Source organism: Haplochromis burtoni, unplaced genomic scaffold (genome assembly GCF_018398535.1).
Source record: "Haplochromis burtoni strain Fernald_Lab_line unplaced genomic scaffold, NCSU_Asbu1 Contig_194, whole genome shotgun sequence".
NCBI classification, from domain to species: domain Eukaryota; kingdom Metazoa; phylum Chordata; class Actinopteri; order Cichliformes; family Cichlidae; genus Haplochromis; species Haplochromis burtoni.
The window spans coordinates 149468-168068 of record NW_024582555.1 but is presented as its reverse complement, the minus strand read 5'-3'; the positions used below and the strand labels follow the sequence as shown (position 1 = coordinate 168068).

The 18601-nt window shown below is 39.5% G+C and overlaps 1 protein-coding gene across 5 annotated transcripts in view; it reads right to left on the bottom strand.

Annotated features, from left to right (window-relative positions):
- rab28 (RAB28, member RAS oncogene family) overlaps positions 1–18601 on the bottom strand; it is a 41964-nt gene that overhangs the window by 17084 nt on the left and 6279 nt on the right. For all 5 annotated transcript variants that reach the window (XM_042226060.1, XM_005935178.3, XM_042226061.1 and 2 more), the window contains exons 2-4: positions 17800–17896; positions 14228–14316; positions 11646–11775 (exon numbers count right to left, since the gene is read on the bottom strand). In XM_042226060.1, coding sequence (XP_042081994.1) covers positions 11646–11775; positions 14228–14316; positions 17800–17896 — 316 coding nt within the window. The remainder of the gene's footprint in view (positions 1–11645; positions 11776–14227; positions 14317–17799; positions 17897–18601) is intronic.

Here is an 18601-nt window from a genome sequence, read left to right as displayed (position 1 = left end):
GGGGGGGGGTGCGCGCTACTACTACTACAAAGCACAATTACAGGTATCATCATGGTGGTTACCAATCTTGGATATTACTCTTTCTGGTTCGTGTTCTGTGTCCGCTCACATAAAGAGGGGGTGTATGATGCATCATTTCTTCTTCTGCATAAAATCAATCAACTGAGCACTACTTACTCCAATCTCAGCTATTATCAGAACAACAAGTGGCATAGATTTATAAAGAATTTTTTAAAAATATAACAGTAAAAAACTTGGATGTAATAGTAATGTAATCGAGACGTAAAGCAGACTACGGCCAAACTTAAAAGAATTTCTGCATTTTTTCTGCATCACAAACTGAATGCACCACAACAGTTTGTGGTTACATCTCAGTAGGTTGCATAAATAAATACTTCAGAGTATCTATGTCACAGTGGGGCACTACAAGAGACTTAACATAACCTGCTGTGGGCCAAGTTATGTGTTTAGCATCAGTTAGTATGGTGATTTAAAAGACAGCCACCTTCGTGACTCTGAAAACTCTGACTCAAAATAGTTTGCTTAGAAGTAGACACCTCTGGAGATTGCACATGTTGAAGTACACTCTGCTCCTCCCTACCAACATGGTCAGACAACAAGTATGACTAGCCTTCTCCTCTTTAGCGTTTGGGACACAGTGTCAATGATTTTGAACAAAATAATAAAACATTTTGACCAATTTCTCTCCATCTTAAATGACTTGCCTATGAGGATATGTGGATGTAGATATGTGTAGTGTAGCCTGTGTTCACTGACAATGGTTTTCAGTAGTTTCCATTATTGAAAATATTTGTGTTTTCAGTGGGGACATGAAGATCCCAGTCTCTTAATGTTTAAAGAAAAAAATCTAATATGAAAATGATTGCATTGCATATTTATATTACACAGAACCCAGTGTTTTCTTTTTTTAAAGGGTTGTATGATTAAAAAAGGAACATCTACGTGGTAATATTAACTTAATATACATTATGATAGATAAGCAAACAAGGTAACCCTAAATTCTGTATATGGTAGTAGTGGTTCATGGCTCCTTTAAGTCACAAAATAATACTGTAGGGTAAAGGACCCACTTTCCCACACAAAATAATTTTTCAGCATCTGTCTGTGTAGACTGAATACAAGACTAATCCCACAGTTTTAGTGTTTTGCTCCATTTTTCTCCCTAATGTACCCATTTCTACTTATCAGGTCAAAAGAATCTTTCTCCAATGATCTGGTTTACCTCTGTTTCTGTCAAACTGTACATCAGCTTAACAACCCCGAGGAAGTGACTGCAAACACGAAATAAACTGTTTAGGCCTCTGAGAGCATAGAGATAGCGAGTGGATCATTACTCGTCAAGAGCGATGGCACTCCCTCGCTGTGGTCACCATCAGTGTTTATTTAAAAGGTCTGCCTGTCATTGGGGTGAATTACAAGACAACAGTTAGAGATTAATATCTGGGGGATAAATTAGGCTTTTACCGTAAATAATTGGTTTGTTATTGCAGTGACCTATTAAATGGGAACACAACCAAATGAGAAGAAAATATGGATGTTCCCCTCCACAATTTAGTGTCTATGTGGATGTCAGCTTTCCTCCTTCATGGAAAGAATCCACTCACTGGCAGACCTGATCATCCTGAAACCAGACAGGCTTGGCGGGGTTTTTTATGTCACTTAAAAACTTGAAATTAGTAAGGAGGTTGGATTTTGTTTGGATGGATCTGCCCAGAGAATGCTTTTAAAGGAGTACCATTTGCTCTGTCACCTTCCCTGAAAGGACAATCACACATTAACTGCCAATGAAACGAAGAAACTGAAAAGCCATTAGTGATGAATTAATATCGTCTTTACTGCTTTGAGTGACTTAAAACTAGAGTTTGTTTTTAGCACAGACCACAGCTCTACTGGCACACTTGCACTTTCACATACACTGCTTACAACATCCCCATGGCTGGGACTGGAGCCAGGCTGAGATCTCGAAGCTTATCCAGCAGATCATTGTGGCAGTTGGCTATTGAATAATGGCTTGCTGTAGCATTGTCTGGTGGTTCTTTCTGCATTGAATTATAAGTACCCTTTGAGTCAGTAATAAAGCACAAATAGGTGTATTGTGAAAATGTTGTGAAGTCATGTTGAAGAAAACACAGCAACCTGCTGTAGCAGAGCATTTTGTACACACTGCTCCAATAACAACCGAACAAGATCAAATTCAGTAAAAGACTCAAAAGCATGATACCAATAATCACGTAAACATAATTTGTGCAACTTTTGAAGGAAGAAATAATATGCTCATCTACCTAAAGACATAACCCCCTTCTTACTTATAACAGTGGAGCTAATTTATAAGAAAAGTATATTTTGTAGTAATACAGCAAGATGATCTAAAGACTTTCTGCCACTGAATTCTATACAACTGCAAGTCTTTTTAAAAATAGAAAGACAACGATCAACCAGCCAGGGGCTTGTACTGGCTGATTTTCAGTGTGTTCAGCACACACTGGCCGTCCAGTCTCACATATTACCTCAGACGATTATAAGTCGGTCTAAGACACTTACATCACCTGCCCAGTTTGAAGAAAGTGACAAAGGGAAAATGGTAAAACTAAAACTAGCCAGAGCTTACAGCCACCCACAATCCACCAGCCACAGTATAGGCAGAGAAAAGACCGAAGCAGTAAGGAGAAAAATTATCAAGATGAGTGAAAAAGAAAAAAAGGGTCAATGTTCTGTTATCTGGTGATTATATAAACATACTAAAAAATGATGTAAGCAGCTGACATTTGTTTTGTTGTACAACTCTATTGCATCTTTGGTAAGGTAAATTATGTCTGCTGGTGGTTGCAGGTTAAGTGCCAGTAAACGTGGTTTGTATTCACTTGTTTAAGTGAACAAAGATCCTGTAACTTGCTAAAGTTTAGGGAAAAATGAATAATTGCTTTTATTATAATTTTTTTATTAGTTAATTTTTGTCTGTATATGCTGTCAGTTACCATCCTTTGAAAGAAAATCAGAACCAGAAATTATAATGAGCCAAGAAAATTACAATTAGTGCATCTCGTCGTCATCCCCTGTTGGCCTTTGCAAAGAATGGAGATTTAAGGTTTTCAATTAAACAGACCCACAAGCTACCTCCATCTTTCATATACGGTCTGGCTTCATTTGCAACAGCTTAAGTTATTAGCACAGTGTAGTCACATATTGCAAGACATTAGGTCAGTTTGATTGCTTTTTTGTCCCATAATAGTAAGTTTTGCCTGATAATTGTCACGCATTATAATATGTGACTTTAGCTGGTTTAACATGATACTGTTAAGTACCAGATCTCCTTCAAAACAACTTTGGTAACTTTAACCACCCCAAGCAAAGTTTTTTCCTCTTTTAAACCATCACTTTGCCAATGAGAATACACACCAGACCACAAAGGTTACTGGGCAAGTACCTTCAAGAGACATGGTTATTGTCACTGTACCCAAATGTGAACAATGTGATAATTCAAGGAGGGATTCCTTGATTGTTGGAGTTCACCGACACATGCTGCCAAGGCAAAACAATCACCTAAAAGGTCTGTGTTGGCTAACCAGCCTGAAATCCTACACTACACTGTCTAATCCTCTCAGGCCTTTTTAAAACCACGCTGTGATAACAGAGACACCTACTTACTGTTTGCCTCAGCCAGCTGCTGGGGACCAATTGGAACAGTTTATCCAGCGAGAAACAGCCAGAGAATAAGCTTAGCATAACACAGTTAATTGTCGACGGCCTCGTTTTAAACCAAACAGCAGTCGTGCGTTGGGGGCATGAGGGCCGAATGTGTGAACTGTGAGTGCGTGTCTATGTATCTGTGTGTGGTAATAATGGCCAGGCATGCGTGTGTTTTCAGAGACTTGGGGCTCTGAGGGGTCATATCCCATTAAGTGAAAGTTACAGGACTGAGCCTAATCAACCCCAGGGGAGAACCTATCACTTCCAACATTACCTCACGCTATGGCTTTAAGACCCTGTTAAAAGGATTTGCCTCAGCTTACCCTCACTGACCATGAATCGATTCAGACTGTATAGTGAGGGCAAGAAATATCAAACAGAGTCCAGATCCTAATGAAATGACTTACAACTGTCTGGGCAAATTGTTCTCCATGCACCACTAACTTTAAAAACATCCCAAGACTACTCTGCAGTACTGACATTTAATAGGGTTTTGCTAGCCTCAACTGTTACTTTACCCTTAAAATGACAGAAGAGCAGTGCTGTTCTTATAGGTTTCTGGCATCCTCTGCATATGCACAACATCATTTTACTCAAACCCCTCAACAACATTTTCATATGTTATTCTTTGTTAAGTACAGCAAAGGTTTGTTATTAAATTAAACTCTCTCAAGTAAAATTAAGCTTTGTACTGTACGCCTGTGTTGGCTGATCATGTGTACTGATCTGCTAACTTATTTGTCCATCTACCATCAGTTTACTTCTGCTTATCCAATTCAGGGTCCCAGCGGGAGTCGAGCCCATCCCACCTGTCATGGGGTGACAGTTGGGGAACACTCTGGAAAGATCGCCATTTACGCTCGCATTTACACCTACGGCCAATTTGGAATCGCGAATTACCCAAACAAGTATGTCTTTGGGCTGTGGGAGAAACCTGGGGTACCCACATCTGAGCATTACACATGGCTTTTTACTCCTAACAACTTTTGTGAAACCTTTTTGCATTCTGCTTCTTGACTGCTTTGTTTTTAGGCCATCAGATATTCTTTTTTGGAGGACCCCACCTCTACATCGCCCCTGTGCTTATGGCTGCAAATTCAAACAATGCTCACTAGTGCCACCATTGGTCAAAACTTCCACTATCACACTTGCAGTCAAAAACACTCTAAAGCATATATTGCATATTCCACTACTTCCACAAAAGCCACAAAAAAATAACAGAAACTTAAAGGATAGTTAAATATCACTATTAATATTACACTGCAGAAGTCTGATAGGCGAACAGGTAAAGATTAATCGCACGAGGTATTTTATTTACCCATAAATTTTCTTGCACAAGATTTAGAAAAACGTTTACCAGTTTAAAAAGGTCAGTAAAAGTATAATAAAACATTCTGCGTGATGTTTGATTGAATTAGACACCGATTTAACTTTCATACATACCACGAGTGGCTAATAAAACAGCATAACTAGTTGAATTTATGTGAAGCATTTAAATGATTGGGTCCAACTGGTTTACATGACTCAAAGAGAGCTCATAAAAACTGAGGGTTTGAAATATGAAGGGTGTGATAGTTCTGTACCTGCATTACACACACATATATATATACACACACATATATATATATATATCAACATAAATACACACACAAAATATCACCATAATATATATAACACACATAAATATATATATATATACAATTAATATATATATATATATATATATAAAATCATATCATATATATATATATATATATCATATATATATATACACACACACATACATACTATACATATATACACATACATACTATATACTACATCATACATATATACATATACAATATATATATGTGATTGTGTGTGTATATGTATGTTATGTATATATATTATATATATATATATATATATATATATATATATATATATATATATATATATATATTATATATATATATTATATATATATATCTATATATAATATATATATATATATATATATATTATAGATAAGATAGATAGATAGATAGATAGATAGATAGATAGATAGATAGATAGATAGATAGATAGATAGATATAGATATATAGAGATATATAGAGATATATAGATCTCTCTCTATACACACACACACACACACGACGTAAATGCAACAATAACTACTTTTTTACTTCCAAAAACTGCTGGCTTGTCCCCAGTTTCTTTTTCAGAAATACAGTATAATCCATGACTGTTTTCTTTATTTTTTAAACACTATGCAGTCATTCAGGAGGCAAGTAACAGCACTGCTATACATTTCATTAAAACCTAAACAGTGTAGATATTGTTTATAATTGTTGCTGTTTATGTTTTTAAAGCCTGAAACATCTCATTTTAGTGCCAAAGTACTTCAATATTTAAATTTATCAGCTTAATACCTATTACAGCACAGAAAACACATTTCCCGCATCAATATTTCTGCGATTTATTGCTGGCTTTGGACACTGTACAGCTGAATCTAAATGTATGGTTGGATAATTGGAAATAATTATCAGCATATTAAAGCACTGAGTTAAGTTAATAATATTATCATGACTTTTCTGAGTACAGACAGATGAAGTGCTGTTCGTAGCCGGGTGCTGTCGAGGTGAGCGGGGCCTGTGCAGGATTCCTCGGGGGAATCCTGACAGAGACAGAGCGCTCTTTGTGCAGGGGCGCCCCAGCCCCGGTGGCCTGAAACGGGCCAGGACCATCAGGGGACTCGCTTTCCACTAGGTCAGAAGTGTTCTGTCGACAGCTCATTGATCACAGCTCATCTTGTCATTTGATCGTCCTTCATGAAACGATGTGCAGACACACTCATATGCACACATGCATTCACACTTGAAAACATAATCAGGTACTCCAAAGCAGCTAGTAAAACAATATGGTCTTCCCCCTCGGTCAGAGAATGAAAAACAGAGTGTCCAGCAGTAGCTCTGCACGCAGGCTGAGGGCTGGAGTGCCGGCCTGTCACTGCAACAGTAAAACGTGAGGCCGAGAGCCTTGCCGGCTAGGTTAACGGGCTCCCAGGACTCATGAAAAGCGGACAAAAGGCCCGGTTCTGAGCCGACCGCACAAGTCGCTGCCCAGGGTTTCACTGGCCATGTCCTCCAAGCTCTCCTGTCGCTGTTAAATTAAGTGGACTTTTACGAGAGGGCAGTAATACATGCCTCTGTGAGCCGACAGCGTAACTATGAGCTATAACAATTAAACAGAGCACAGGGCAGCCTTCTTAACTGTATATGTTGCTCACTATAACACTATTCATATTTATAAAATCTTCCTGTGAGCAGTGATGCATTAGATTGGCCTTCATATTCAACAGCATGCCACAGCAATGAATCATAACATGGAAAGAGTTCTGCTCACAACTGCCTGAACAAACTTGAAACATGAAGCAGAAGCAGAGTGCAAAGACTGTGATGTAATATTTCACACAACTAAAAAGTAAATTTAGCAAAAACGGAGGGAAAAACTGTGTTGATATTTCACATACATTTATAAAATATGCCCCTGGATCTACATCAGTCAGTTATTTACCTAATCCTGTGTCAGCAAGGCCTCTTCCAGGAATTCCTCCATATCAATGTTGTGGAGCAGTGAAGAAATAAAGTATAGCCTGAGTGTGATGAGGGTTCCAGGCTGCACTCCGGTCAGGTGGCTAAGCTGTTCTGTGCAAGTCAAATGGCCCGTGACTTACCACACAAGAAGGTATTCGAAGTCTGATCATCTACTGCATGTGCAACAATATTTGCTTTATGGATGGCTAAAATGAATGAGGACTTTCCATGTTTCAACAGGCATGAGAGTCAAAAGACGAGTGCAGGGACCAAAGCTGGGTCAAAAGCTGTTACAATTAAATTTTACCATTTACTTAATTTAGTTCTGTGTCGGTAAGACTGCGAAAAAAAGAACTTAAGTACCTTTTAATCACTGTGTCTGCAATTGCAACTTTACACTGGATTATGAACCACAGTGTAATTCAGCTGTAATTCTTCATTCATCTCTCTCTATATCTAAATCTTGTGACCAGATTCGGTTTCACATCTTTTCCAGACTCACAGCCAGACAGCAGGCTACAGTGAGTGTGGTCATAGAGACAATTTGATACACACATCTAATTTGACTCTTTACCTTAAATAAAATGTGAAGAGAAACAGGAAACACTGGATTTGCTGTAAACTGTAAACATTCCAGATGTCTACCCAACCATACACCGTGCCTAACTGGGTCTATATTCTGTATATATAATGTTTTACAGCGTCGAACCTGTGGTCATGCTACCCACAGTGCAAAACAGACACTGCTGACGTGTTCATCCCTCCTGTCTGGGGAGGGGTGAGGGTGCCGGGGTAAGAGTACTGGGCTTTTGTCCGACCACATGTCTATTGTGGCTAAATCTTTCCCTTGGGGGCAATTAGGACCTTTTAGTTTGTTGTAAGAGGACCTAAGTATGAGTGGGTTGAGCCAGGAAAAACATTTTTGAGCTAAACCAAAAACAGAAGCGCATTGAGCTCCTCTGCACTCCTGGACTTCTGAGCATCTCTCTATTAAGAAACGTGCAGCCCTACACTGAACAGACAGGAACTGTGGCAGCTTTACAGGGGCAAGGAGGTGACAGAGGTGAGAGAGAGAGCTGTGGAGGGGGAGGCTACAACTCCACCCGAGGCCTACCCAAGAGGGCTAAGAGCTTAAGACCAACAATGTTGTTGGGTAAGGACATGCTTCAAGAGAATCCAGAGTAAGGAAAGATCCATGTTTCACTTTAACTTTCATATGGTTGGATGGAAAACCCGGGAGAGGGAAGTGCAACGGGTAACGGTATGCAGTGAGATCTGTCGTAGCGTGCAGAAAGCAAACACATGTGTGTTGTTAAACACAACAGAAATGCAGAGCCAATGAAAAGACATTACAGTAACCAAAGGCAGCTACAGCGGAGGTGTTGGTCTACACATGTGAGAGATAAGAGGACTTGTAGGTATAAGTGTGTTTAATTGAAAGAGTCAGTGTTTGCACAGGGCTGAAAATGAAGGCACAAGTATGTTTGAGAGATGGAACAAGATAAGGGCTTAGAAAAGAAAGAAACAGAACACAAGAAGAAAGCAGGAAGGGTTAGATTCCATTCATGCGGGCACCTTATCTTCTTGCAGAAGAGATGTTTCCCAGGGCAGGCCTGAGTGGATCAGCAATGAACAGTGTTAGAACCACAGAGCAAAAGCCCATGAGTGATGAGGCAAGGTTAAGAGAACTGAACCCATTTAAGTCACCCAAATAAGGGCTGTACAAGTCAATGATGGATGCTGTGGAGTTCCTGAGAGAAAAAGCACTGGCAATGGGAACGGTGATGGGTGGGGAGGGAGCCAAGGTCCTGTGATCCCTACTTAATAAAAACAAATTGGTTTGATAAACGATACAGAGTTAATGCCTACAAAGAAATATGGGTACTAATTTTGAACAGTAACATCAGTTATTTCAACACAACAGCACTGTATGCCAATTTTAACAGCTCTTATTAAGATGCAAAAATATGGATCAATAGTGCCACGGTTTTGTGCTTTTGCTTTGTTAAATCACAGATTTCAGACAATCTCTCGTTTAAAAAGCAAACAGTCACAAACAGGCTCATTGCAGCTGAAGCAGAAAGAGGGAGAATTTATCATCTGGAGCACTTTCAAAACACACAGCACTTGTTACTTCACTAAAAATGAAGCATTCAAGTGTTGGAAGGGATGACCGCATAACAAGCCAACATATCTCTTGAGAGGTTCCTGTGTACCATACGGTATTACGTGAGGATGCACTGTAATAAACATTATAGTGTGTTTAGACAGACCAGAAGCTTAGGATTCTTCCATTACCAATGTTTTCCCAGAAATTCGACTAGTGTGTTCTTTCACCTAAGTGCATATGTGTGCATGCAACTGCATAAATAATTCTGTGCACATATGTGAGCCCTCAATAAAACATTTCATGGGCTCCCTCTCTGAATTGTTACAAGTGGTGCCATTATTTGACATAAGACTCTGGGCAGCAGGTTGAGGGTTATGGGGTGCAGCATACTGATGCTTAACAAGTACACTTAACCCTAGCTGGTCATTCAAAGCCGAAGAAAGGAAAGGCTGTTTCCCAGCAGCGACATGGCACAGGAGGGCAGCCAGGCCAGGGTAAGGAGAGGAGGGGACGGCATCACTAATGAACCTGTCTGTTTCGACGGCTCAATTACCGTACACGGGGAAAAGAAGACAGTGTTCAAATTAGAGTAGAAGGCAGGAACAGTAGTAGTACTGGATTTTAAAGCTCAGTGTATAGTAGCTGTCACTAAGCCAAATACAGTATTATCTGACTGAAGCATGCATGTTGACTTTTATTAGTATTCAAATCAACTTGTTATAATACTGTTATAGATATTTTTTTATCTGAATATTCTTCCAGCAGTAAACGGCCACTAAAGTAAGTATTACCACAGCCACTGTTCACCTTAAGTTAATCTAAGTGGAACCACTAAAAATATCTGAGTGGTGAAACACCACAATCTCCCCCTAAGACATCACAGAGACATAAATCTGTAGTGTTTTTATAAGCTCCTTGTTATGTCTGTACTTCTATTTTGGTTGTCACAAACATGCTGCCTCATTCAGCCCAACATCATGGGAACTATTCAAAAGCCATCTAAACTCTGCTCACCAAAGAATGCTGTGTTTTCATATGCTCACAACACTGTTAAAGTATTACAATTGGAGGAGGGAAGAGCCACAGTACTACAAAACAGTAGATGTTTTGCAAAATAGATTAAAAGAATATCTAGACTAACTTTGCCGAGCACCCTGGAAAATATAAAATAAAGAAAACGGACACCATGGGAGGGTTCGGGGATTCTTACTCTCGCAAAGTAATTGATTGCTCCTAGTGGGGCAATCTGTGTGGGATTGTGTTTTTCTTTTTTTCAGTGTGTAGGAACAGAAAAAACACACATGGACCATTCTCAGCATTAGAGCCATTAGAGGTAAAGTAACTGTGGGGGTGGTGGGTGTGGGGGGGTGTGGATGAGGAGCTTGACAGCGGGATGTACACTACTTAAGTATTACAGTACACACACTCACCAGCACATCCCAAACTCCAGCCTAAATACAGAGGCGCCCACTGTTAAAGCCGGGGCATTAGAAATCGCAACGGATGTGAAGACAAGAGAATCTGCTCTAGACAGGCGAATTAAACCGTGACCTATGATCTGCGGTGAGTAACATTAGCGAGTTTCCTGTGTGTAGGCACCGCTCTGTTGACTGTTCATCATTGCCTGGGAAGGTGGACAGTCACCATAACACACACACACAGTGACGTCTCGCTTTAAAATAACACAACGGCAGCCATGACTCCACATCTGTCACGGGGATGTTTAAAAGAGTCATCATTATTGGTCTTTATTTTGGAGATGCTGGGACGGCTGCAGGCTAATAGGAAAAGAGCCGTCTGGTTAATGTCCAGTCCCTCACCTTAACCGATTTGGGACAGGAGAGCAGAATCAGACTGTGGGATGGGTGAGGGGGGCAGATAAGCGGTAGCCTGGGTCCGCTGGCCCATATTAAATCATCATCAGTCACGCCCAGGAGTTCACAAACATCAGCATTCCCATCGCTCTCAAACTTCGCTCTCTTATCACACCAATCTGTTATCTGGTGCTCTAACAAACACGTCTGCTACCATCACATATGCACTCCTCCACACAAACACAGGCACTCAGATGAAAAATGCATCAGGGTAAAATACTCAAACAAAAACCTGTAATAACCTAATTTCATATGCAGCTTCTGAAATAAAAATCCTGCAAATAAAGTTCTTTCAAAGCAGTGTAATCATTCTTATAGTCTGTGTCTATGGTCTTTTTTGTGTGCATTTTATTTTTTGTTCGTGCAATACTTACTTTTGTTGCCTACCAAGGAGATAACTGGCTGAATATCAGATTCCTCATTGGCCTTCTTGACCATGCTAAACCAATCCTCTAGATTCTCAAAGCTCTGGTAGTTGGTGATATCGTATACCAGTAGAACCCCCTGTATTGGACAAAGAGGAGGCAAACAGTGTTAATGCTAACAAACACCGATTTCAGAAGTTCACATTTATAACAGATGTATACTGATTATTTTCTACCAACAAGGATCATTCTGTAAAAGTAACTGATTGCTTCTAGTGGGGCGACCTGTGTGGGATTGTGTAAAATCTGTAAAATTTTACCTACCTACTCTCCAATACTGTACATATTTTCAGAAGCTCTTGAAGTATACAGGGGCTGGCTGAAATCGTGCCGTTTAAAGATGCAAATACTAATTATATTTTTTTTAAAAAGCCAAATAAATTTTTTTCACCACATTTTTTATAGTCAACACTGAGCAATAATATTGTAGGATATATCATAGTTTCAATTACAAAGATGCTGCAACGCTTTATCTATTTTTTGAGGAGAACTTTGTAAAAAGTGTATTTTAGGTAAACTTTTAAGGGTCGGGGACATTTAACAAAAAATGTTGACTGATCAATATGTACTTAAAGGGGCTGTGATTTTGAAAATAATCTTAATTCTGCGTGGCATTTTAATGTTAATATATGATAAGTAGCTGGACCGAGAAAAAAATAATAATCAGCTGCTTCTGAGGGAATCAAGTGGGAGGCAGTTACTCATTTTTGACCCACATAGTCACATTCATGAATATAACTGAGCCAGGAAGGCAACAGTAGGTGGCACTGCTCCACTTCTTAGAGTAGGGGTCACACTCATTCACTCAAACATAACTTTAGTACTATCATGAAACTAAAACGAAGCTGAGGATCTTTTTTTATTATGAAAATAGTGATTTGCACATAAATTACTCCCAGTTGTGTAAGCATACTGCAGATTCACTGCAGAATGGAGGTCAGGTTTGGTTATCTGCTGTCTGAGCTAATGAATGAAGGTTGTCTGCTTCAAGACATTTTTTCTCCTCCCTCCATAATCCTAAACGCTCGCTGCACGACAGAAACAGTCATGCAACGATACAAGAGCCGTGTTTGGTTAAACACTCAGGCCAGAAGGAGCTGTTTACATGAACACATAAATTAATCAAAAAGCAAACAGATACAAGAGGTGCTTGCACAGTGCAAGACAAATAATAATCGCATGAGTCAACTATCTCTAACTACACAAGGCTTCGCCTTTTCAAAAGGGTCTGGAAATGAACATGAGCCAGAGTAAATGTCTCTACGTTTACTGCATGATGCAACATGACTGGAGGGGTGTCTGTTGCTTTTTGTCCAACGGACACGCACTGTCACAACACGCATGGTCGGCGACGACAGCTTACCCCTCTTGACAATTACAGCGAGCCTCTCTGAACAGCCATGATTGATTACAGGATGCACAGTGTCGAACAAAAGGTGTGAAACTTCTACACTTCCCTAATGACAAACTCCCAAAGCAGAGTGCCATAATGGGGCGGTGTGATGCACCAGATTTTTCTCACGAAGGAAGAACACAGAGATAATATTAGAGCAAACATCAATAGAAAAAATTGACTTTAATTAAGCCAAATAGATTTCTGAAATGAACAAGAATGCTCAACCGTTTATCCAGGTTCTAAGGATAAACATTACAAAAATGTATTCTCGTACTGCTGCATGTTTTTAGAGCTTCAGTACTGGTTTTAGGATTAGGCTTTTCAAACAAGATATGATCTAAAGGTGAACGAGTGTGTCATCTGCTGTAAAACAACACAGCTACCTGCGGGCACTTAGGTTGCGGCGTATAAACTGGTAAGCACCGACACAAACTGTTGTGTTTGTACAAAGCTTGGCTGTCATGTTAATCAACAGCGTGTAAAATTTTCTAGTGAACAAGCATTAAATAAAAGGTGAGAGTCAACAGATCATTTAGTCATGTCAGCTTTTGTGCATATGAGGCAAATATTATCAAAACACTGGAAGTTACTTAGCCTACAAAATAAGTCAAATTACTTGCATTTGTCATATAATTGCAAATCCTTTGTGGTTACAACTATACTTATTGCTCACAGTGTTGACCTACAGTATTATCAACATTTTTCAGTTTAACCACCCAAGTCTGGCAACTCTGTGAAAACTAGAGATATAGGGATTTTTTTAAAGCTCCACTGACCTGCTGCACTTCACTATGAATCCAAATGACAGTTTATTATGATTTCCCTCCACAGGGAGGGAGTGGCAGGCTTTGAATGACTGCTGAGACTGTAATAATAAGCATGCACAGAGTCACCAATACACGGATATTACCAAACTGGAAACTAATTCTTCCTGTGCTTCCCATGACTTTATTCTCCAATGTGACAAATCATGTATTAACATTTGGTTTGCAGATTTACAAATTTCTTTCCTTCCTGAGTTTTTTTCTCTTCATGTTAGAGGGCTCAAGTTCCCAGAGAGGAAGTGGCAGCACAAATAGAGATGTCTACATGTTTGTTATATAGAATAAAAAGCTGGTTCTCTGTGCGCCCTTACATGAGCTCCATATACGTATTTATCCAGCATTTTCCCTCCTAATGTTTGGCCTCCTATGTCCCACACCTGCAGGGTGACGTTCAAATTGCCTGTGGTAAAGAGAAAAAACATAAAAACTCCAATATTAGAAAAAACTGACATTTAAATGACAAAAAATACAAAGGTCTACTCTGTAAGGGAGGCAAAGAGGCTTTTAGAGTTTACATTCGCACTTTCATTTCCTAAAATGCATTTATCTGCTAACCAGTTAAAAAACACAAATAAAAAAAATGATAAGGCCAATTTGCGGGTTTCTACTCCAGATGTTGTATTTCCTTTTAACTTGTTTGTTTTAACAAAGCTCAAGATCCTGTGGAAATGATAAGTAAGCTGTAATTGGAGCCTGTATTTTTGGGTGAGCGATTTCCATAATAAAAGTCAACATTGTTGATTTACATAATGGAAACAATAAATCAGGAATTAATCTTTCATGCTTAGCGCTCTTGAACTGGCGGATCACCTACACCTCACATCCAAGAATATCCAGCCCAGAGATTGAGGGGAGATGAAATAGGTACGCTTACCCTCTAATTTAAACATTCTTAATACACTGGCAGTAAAAAAAAAAGACTTCTTATTAGTCTAGGAAGAGCTGTTTGCATTGTGCCATAACCTGCCAAGTAAGGAAAGTGAAGAGAATTATGTGCTGTTAAGAAAAATAGCAATAATTAAACAGAAAATAAGAGGAAAAGAAGACTGTTGTCCTTATGCCTGTGGAAAGAGAAAGGAGGAGTGGATGAGAGGGGGAGAGAGAAAGACGGGCACAAAAACCAAATCCAAATAAATATTTTCTTCCTCTGGAAAATGAAAGGGGTGGTTGAAAAAAAAGTCAAAAAAAGAGGAGGAGGGAGGACCAGACAGTGAGGAGTTTATGTTGGTGTGATGAAGGCCCAGGAGCAATGGGGAGCTGAGCATACACAGTGGACACGGCTGGACACGGCTGGACGACTCAAACCCTTCACAGGTCCCCTTTTTAAGGTGCGGGAAGGAAACGCTGAGGGTTACAGTCACTTGATCTAGACTATACAGTGTCAATGTAAAGCTACATTGAGAAGTGTGATGAATAATGGCTCCCTGGTGTCTTAAAGACCCATCCCCACCCATCCACTGTGCTCAGACGCTAGCTTTATTTGTGTTTCAAAGATTCATGCTGACTCTGCAGGGCTGACATTTTTCACCTCGCACTTTGGAAAAAGTGAAAACTGCAGACAAGCCTTAAAAACTGATAACAAGGTAAGAAAAACCAGTGTCTTGAAGGTGGCGCAGGATAAAAGCTTCTGAAGGCTGAACTCTGACAGGATTTATCAAGTAAATTTCACCTCTACTCAATCCCCTTCACCGCCTGTACCTCACTGGTTTGGCAGGGACATCTGGAAGAGGTATTGTTATAAAAAGCACACACAGAGGAGGCTGTTGTGTGCCAGTCGGCCTCGCCTCACCTCTCCCCACATTGGAAAATGTACATTAAGTTTGACAAGCTGGGCCTTCATGGTGAGAGGGGCCAACGCTGGCTATAGGCTACTCTCCCCCCTGCTGCAAAAGACCCTTACAGCCCCATAGAGACCCAGAGAACCACACAACCTCTCCAATACAAGGCAAGGTGGGGGTCCTAACAACGTTTGGGACCACCCAGCTTGTACAGCCACCCTCCTCTTCATCAGCTCATCAACACCCAATTCCCCAGAAAATGGGCCATTTAACAAGTCCGCTGTTGAACCCAGTGTTGTTGCTGCCCCAGTGATACAGACATATGTACACTATATTCAAACAAAGCTTCGAATTTAACGCTAAAAAGATCTGTGATTATTTCAGGAACGAAACTTACTGGAAAGAGAAGTCACACGATCAATAGCGTTTGTTCGAGCTCATATTAAGGAGCCGAGCCCAGCCTATGCTTATGGTTGGTTCTTTTCATCCCGACTCCACCACAGCATTTTTGGGGGTTTAGTTCTCCTAAGTCTCATAAGCTGAAACTGACACAAAGTCAAAATAGAATCCTTCAGCCAAGTCACAAATCAGCATAACTTTTACTTTTAGCACTTAATTTGCCCTCGCTTAATGTTGTTTTATTAGTAATGAAAGAATGGAGCCACTTTGCAGATTTCTGGAGCTTAGGCTTTGGCAGGGCTCAAGAAATGCCATTTAAAATGCTGAAAATCCCCATTTCACATGGTAGGAAGTAAAAACGGAGTGCTTTCATCTAAATATAGCATTCGTCAATAAACATTTATTTTACAGATCTAAAGGGGAAACAAAGTGTGGCTTTATTTCTGCGCGCTCAACCTAAACAAATAGGAACATCAATGTTTTATGTAGTGCAGGACAAAGATCAGTTGATCTTGGGGGATCAGCGTTATGGATATAAAATGTTAATGTATTTACTCTGTACCGTGCCCACAGAATTATGAGCAAGGCTTGCCCGTTTGGACATAACCTGTCCATTGGCCTTGTGAAACCCCCCAACCCAACTCAAAAAGAAGAGAGGGAGTGTGTGCTGTTTGCTCTGGAGAGAAGACCTTTCAAAGTGAATAAGCCTGAGAAATGACAGACACTCTACAATGAGGAGCTCCCAGAAAAGACACATTCAGCTTCTGAGTTTACCTGAAGTTGTCTGGAAATGGCAGAACAGGAAAACAGAAATAAAAGCGACGGCGAACAACAAGCCTATTTGTCGAACCTTCATTAACTTTTCTATTAATACTCTACTCACCCCTCATAATTTTAAGTAAACACAAGATCTAAAATCTTAAGGCAGATATTAGGGGTGAGGGAAAAAATCGATACTGTGTAGTATCGTGATATTTTGTTTGCTAATAATGTATCGATACAGGGACAGAAGAAATCGATATTTTGTTACAAAAAAGGTTTTTGTGCTCTGACTTCAGAGCATGTTGATCCTTTTTCTGAGCAAGAATCCTGACATTCCTTCACTGTCCAAATGTGTTTAACTTTTTTTTGGCAGCAATAAACATGACAGTTTACTTATTTTAATTTAAGACATGTTTTATTTTAATTAAGTTTAAAACTTTTTTATTTTATGTAAAATTATGTTTTGTTTTAATTTACTTTCAAATTCTTCAGTTGCTGAATGGGCTGCATAGTTTTCATAAATTGCATAGTTCAGAATAGCTATAATTGTACCAGATGGTTGCATTCAGTTAAGTTGGACTAGACTGTAATACAAACCGTTCAGTTTGTCAACAATAAAACTGAAATGAGAGAAAGACTGAGTGCGAGACTTTGATATTAGATAAAATGAATATTGATAAAGTTTACCTTTATGTGCAGAATCTGAATATCGCGAAATATTTAAAAAAAAATTGCAATAATATCGTATCGTGGGCTGTATGGTGATTCCCACCTCTAGCAGATATACAGAATTCAAACAGCCTCTCACAGTTAACACAGTCTGTTGTGTTTTAAGCATTCGCTGTGCATTATCATCAGTGTTTTATTAGAATTACAAATCGGCAGAGCGCCAGTGCACACTCGTGCAACACACACGTCCCCGAACGATTACAAAGGTGTCTCACCTGGAAGGCTAATTCTCTTCAGAAAGAAATCCAGACCAATGGTTTGTTTGTACTGCTTCCCAAAGGCCTCTTGTGCAAATCTGGTGGCGAGTGATGTCTGAAACAAAAAGACAAAAGGAGAGAGGTGGAGAATGAGTGCCAAACAACTTTCCAGCTATCAGCGAGACTTTAATATACGTCTTTCAAAACAGTTAAAAAGAAAATGCTTTAAGGATTCAGGGACAAACCATCATTGGGTGCATATTATGTGTCTCATATATTTACACATACACATTCAAATCGCAACATAGACCAAGAAAAATGCAAGACGCTGCAAAATTCCTTCCAGAGAAAATATACGGTATATTACATTAAAGAACTTCTTGAAAAAAGCAACATGTCATTGGAGAGCAGCAGAAGAAAAACTTTGATTTCATTCACACCAACCGAAAGCCAAAATAAGCTTTTCACAATATTTTATTTTCTAAAATGTCTAAAAATACAAGGGTATAATTTATCATATAACAACACTTCTGTGTGATTTTTTTTTTTTTACCACAATAGCATGGAGCCACAATGAGCATTTCTTTGGAAGCGAAACCTTGAAACTTGTGATCATTCACATCCATTTTAAGCTCCCAAAAATACTCTGTGATTGACTAGACGGGTCTGATGTAAATGCCTGCCTCCTCTGCTGGATGTGACAGTGAAAATCAATGCGAATTACCAAAACAGGTGTCAGAGTATGTGTCATGTCTCCGGACTGCAGACCTAATAATTGCCACAAATTATAAAACCTCCATCACTGTCACTGTTGTGTTTT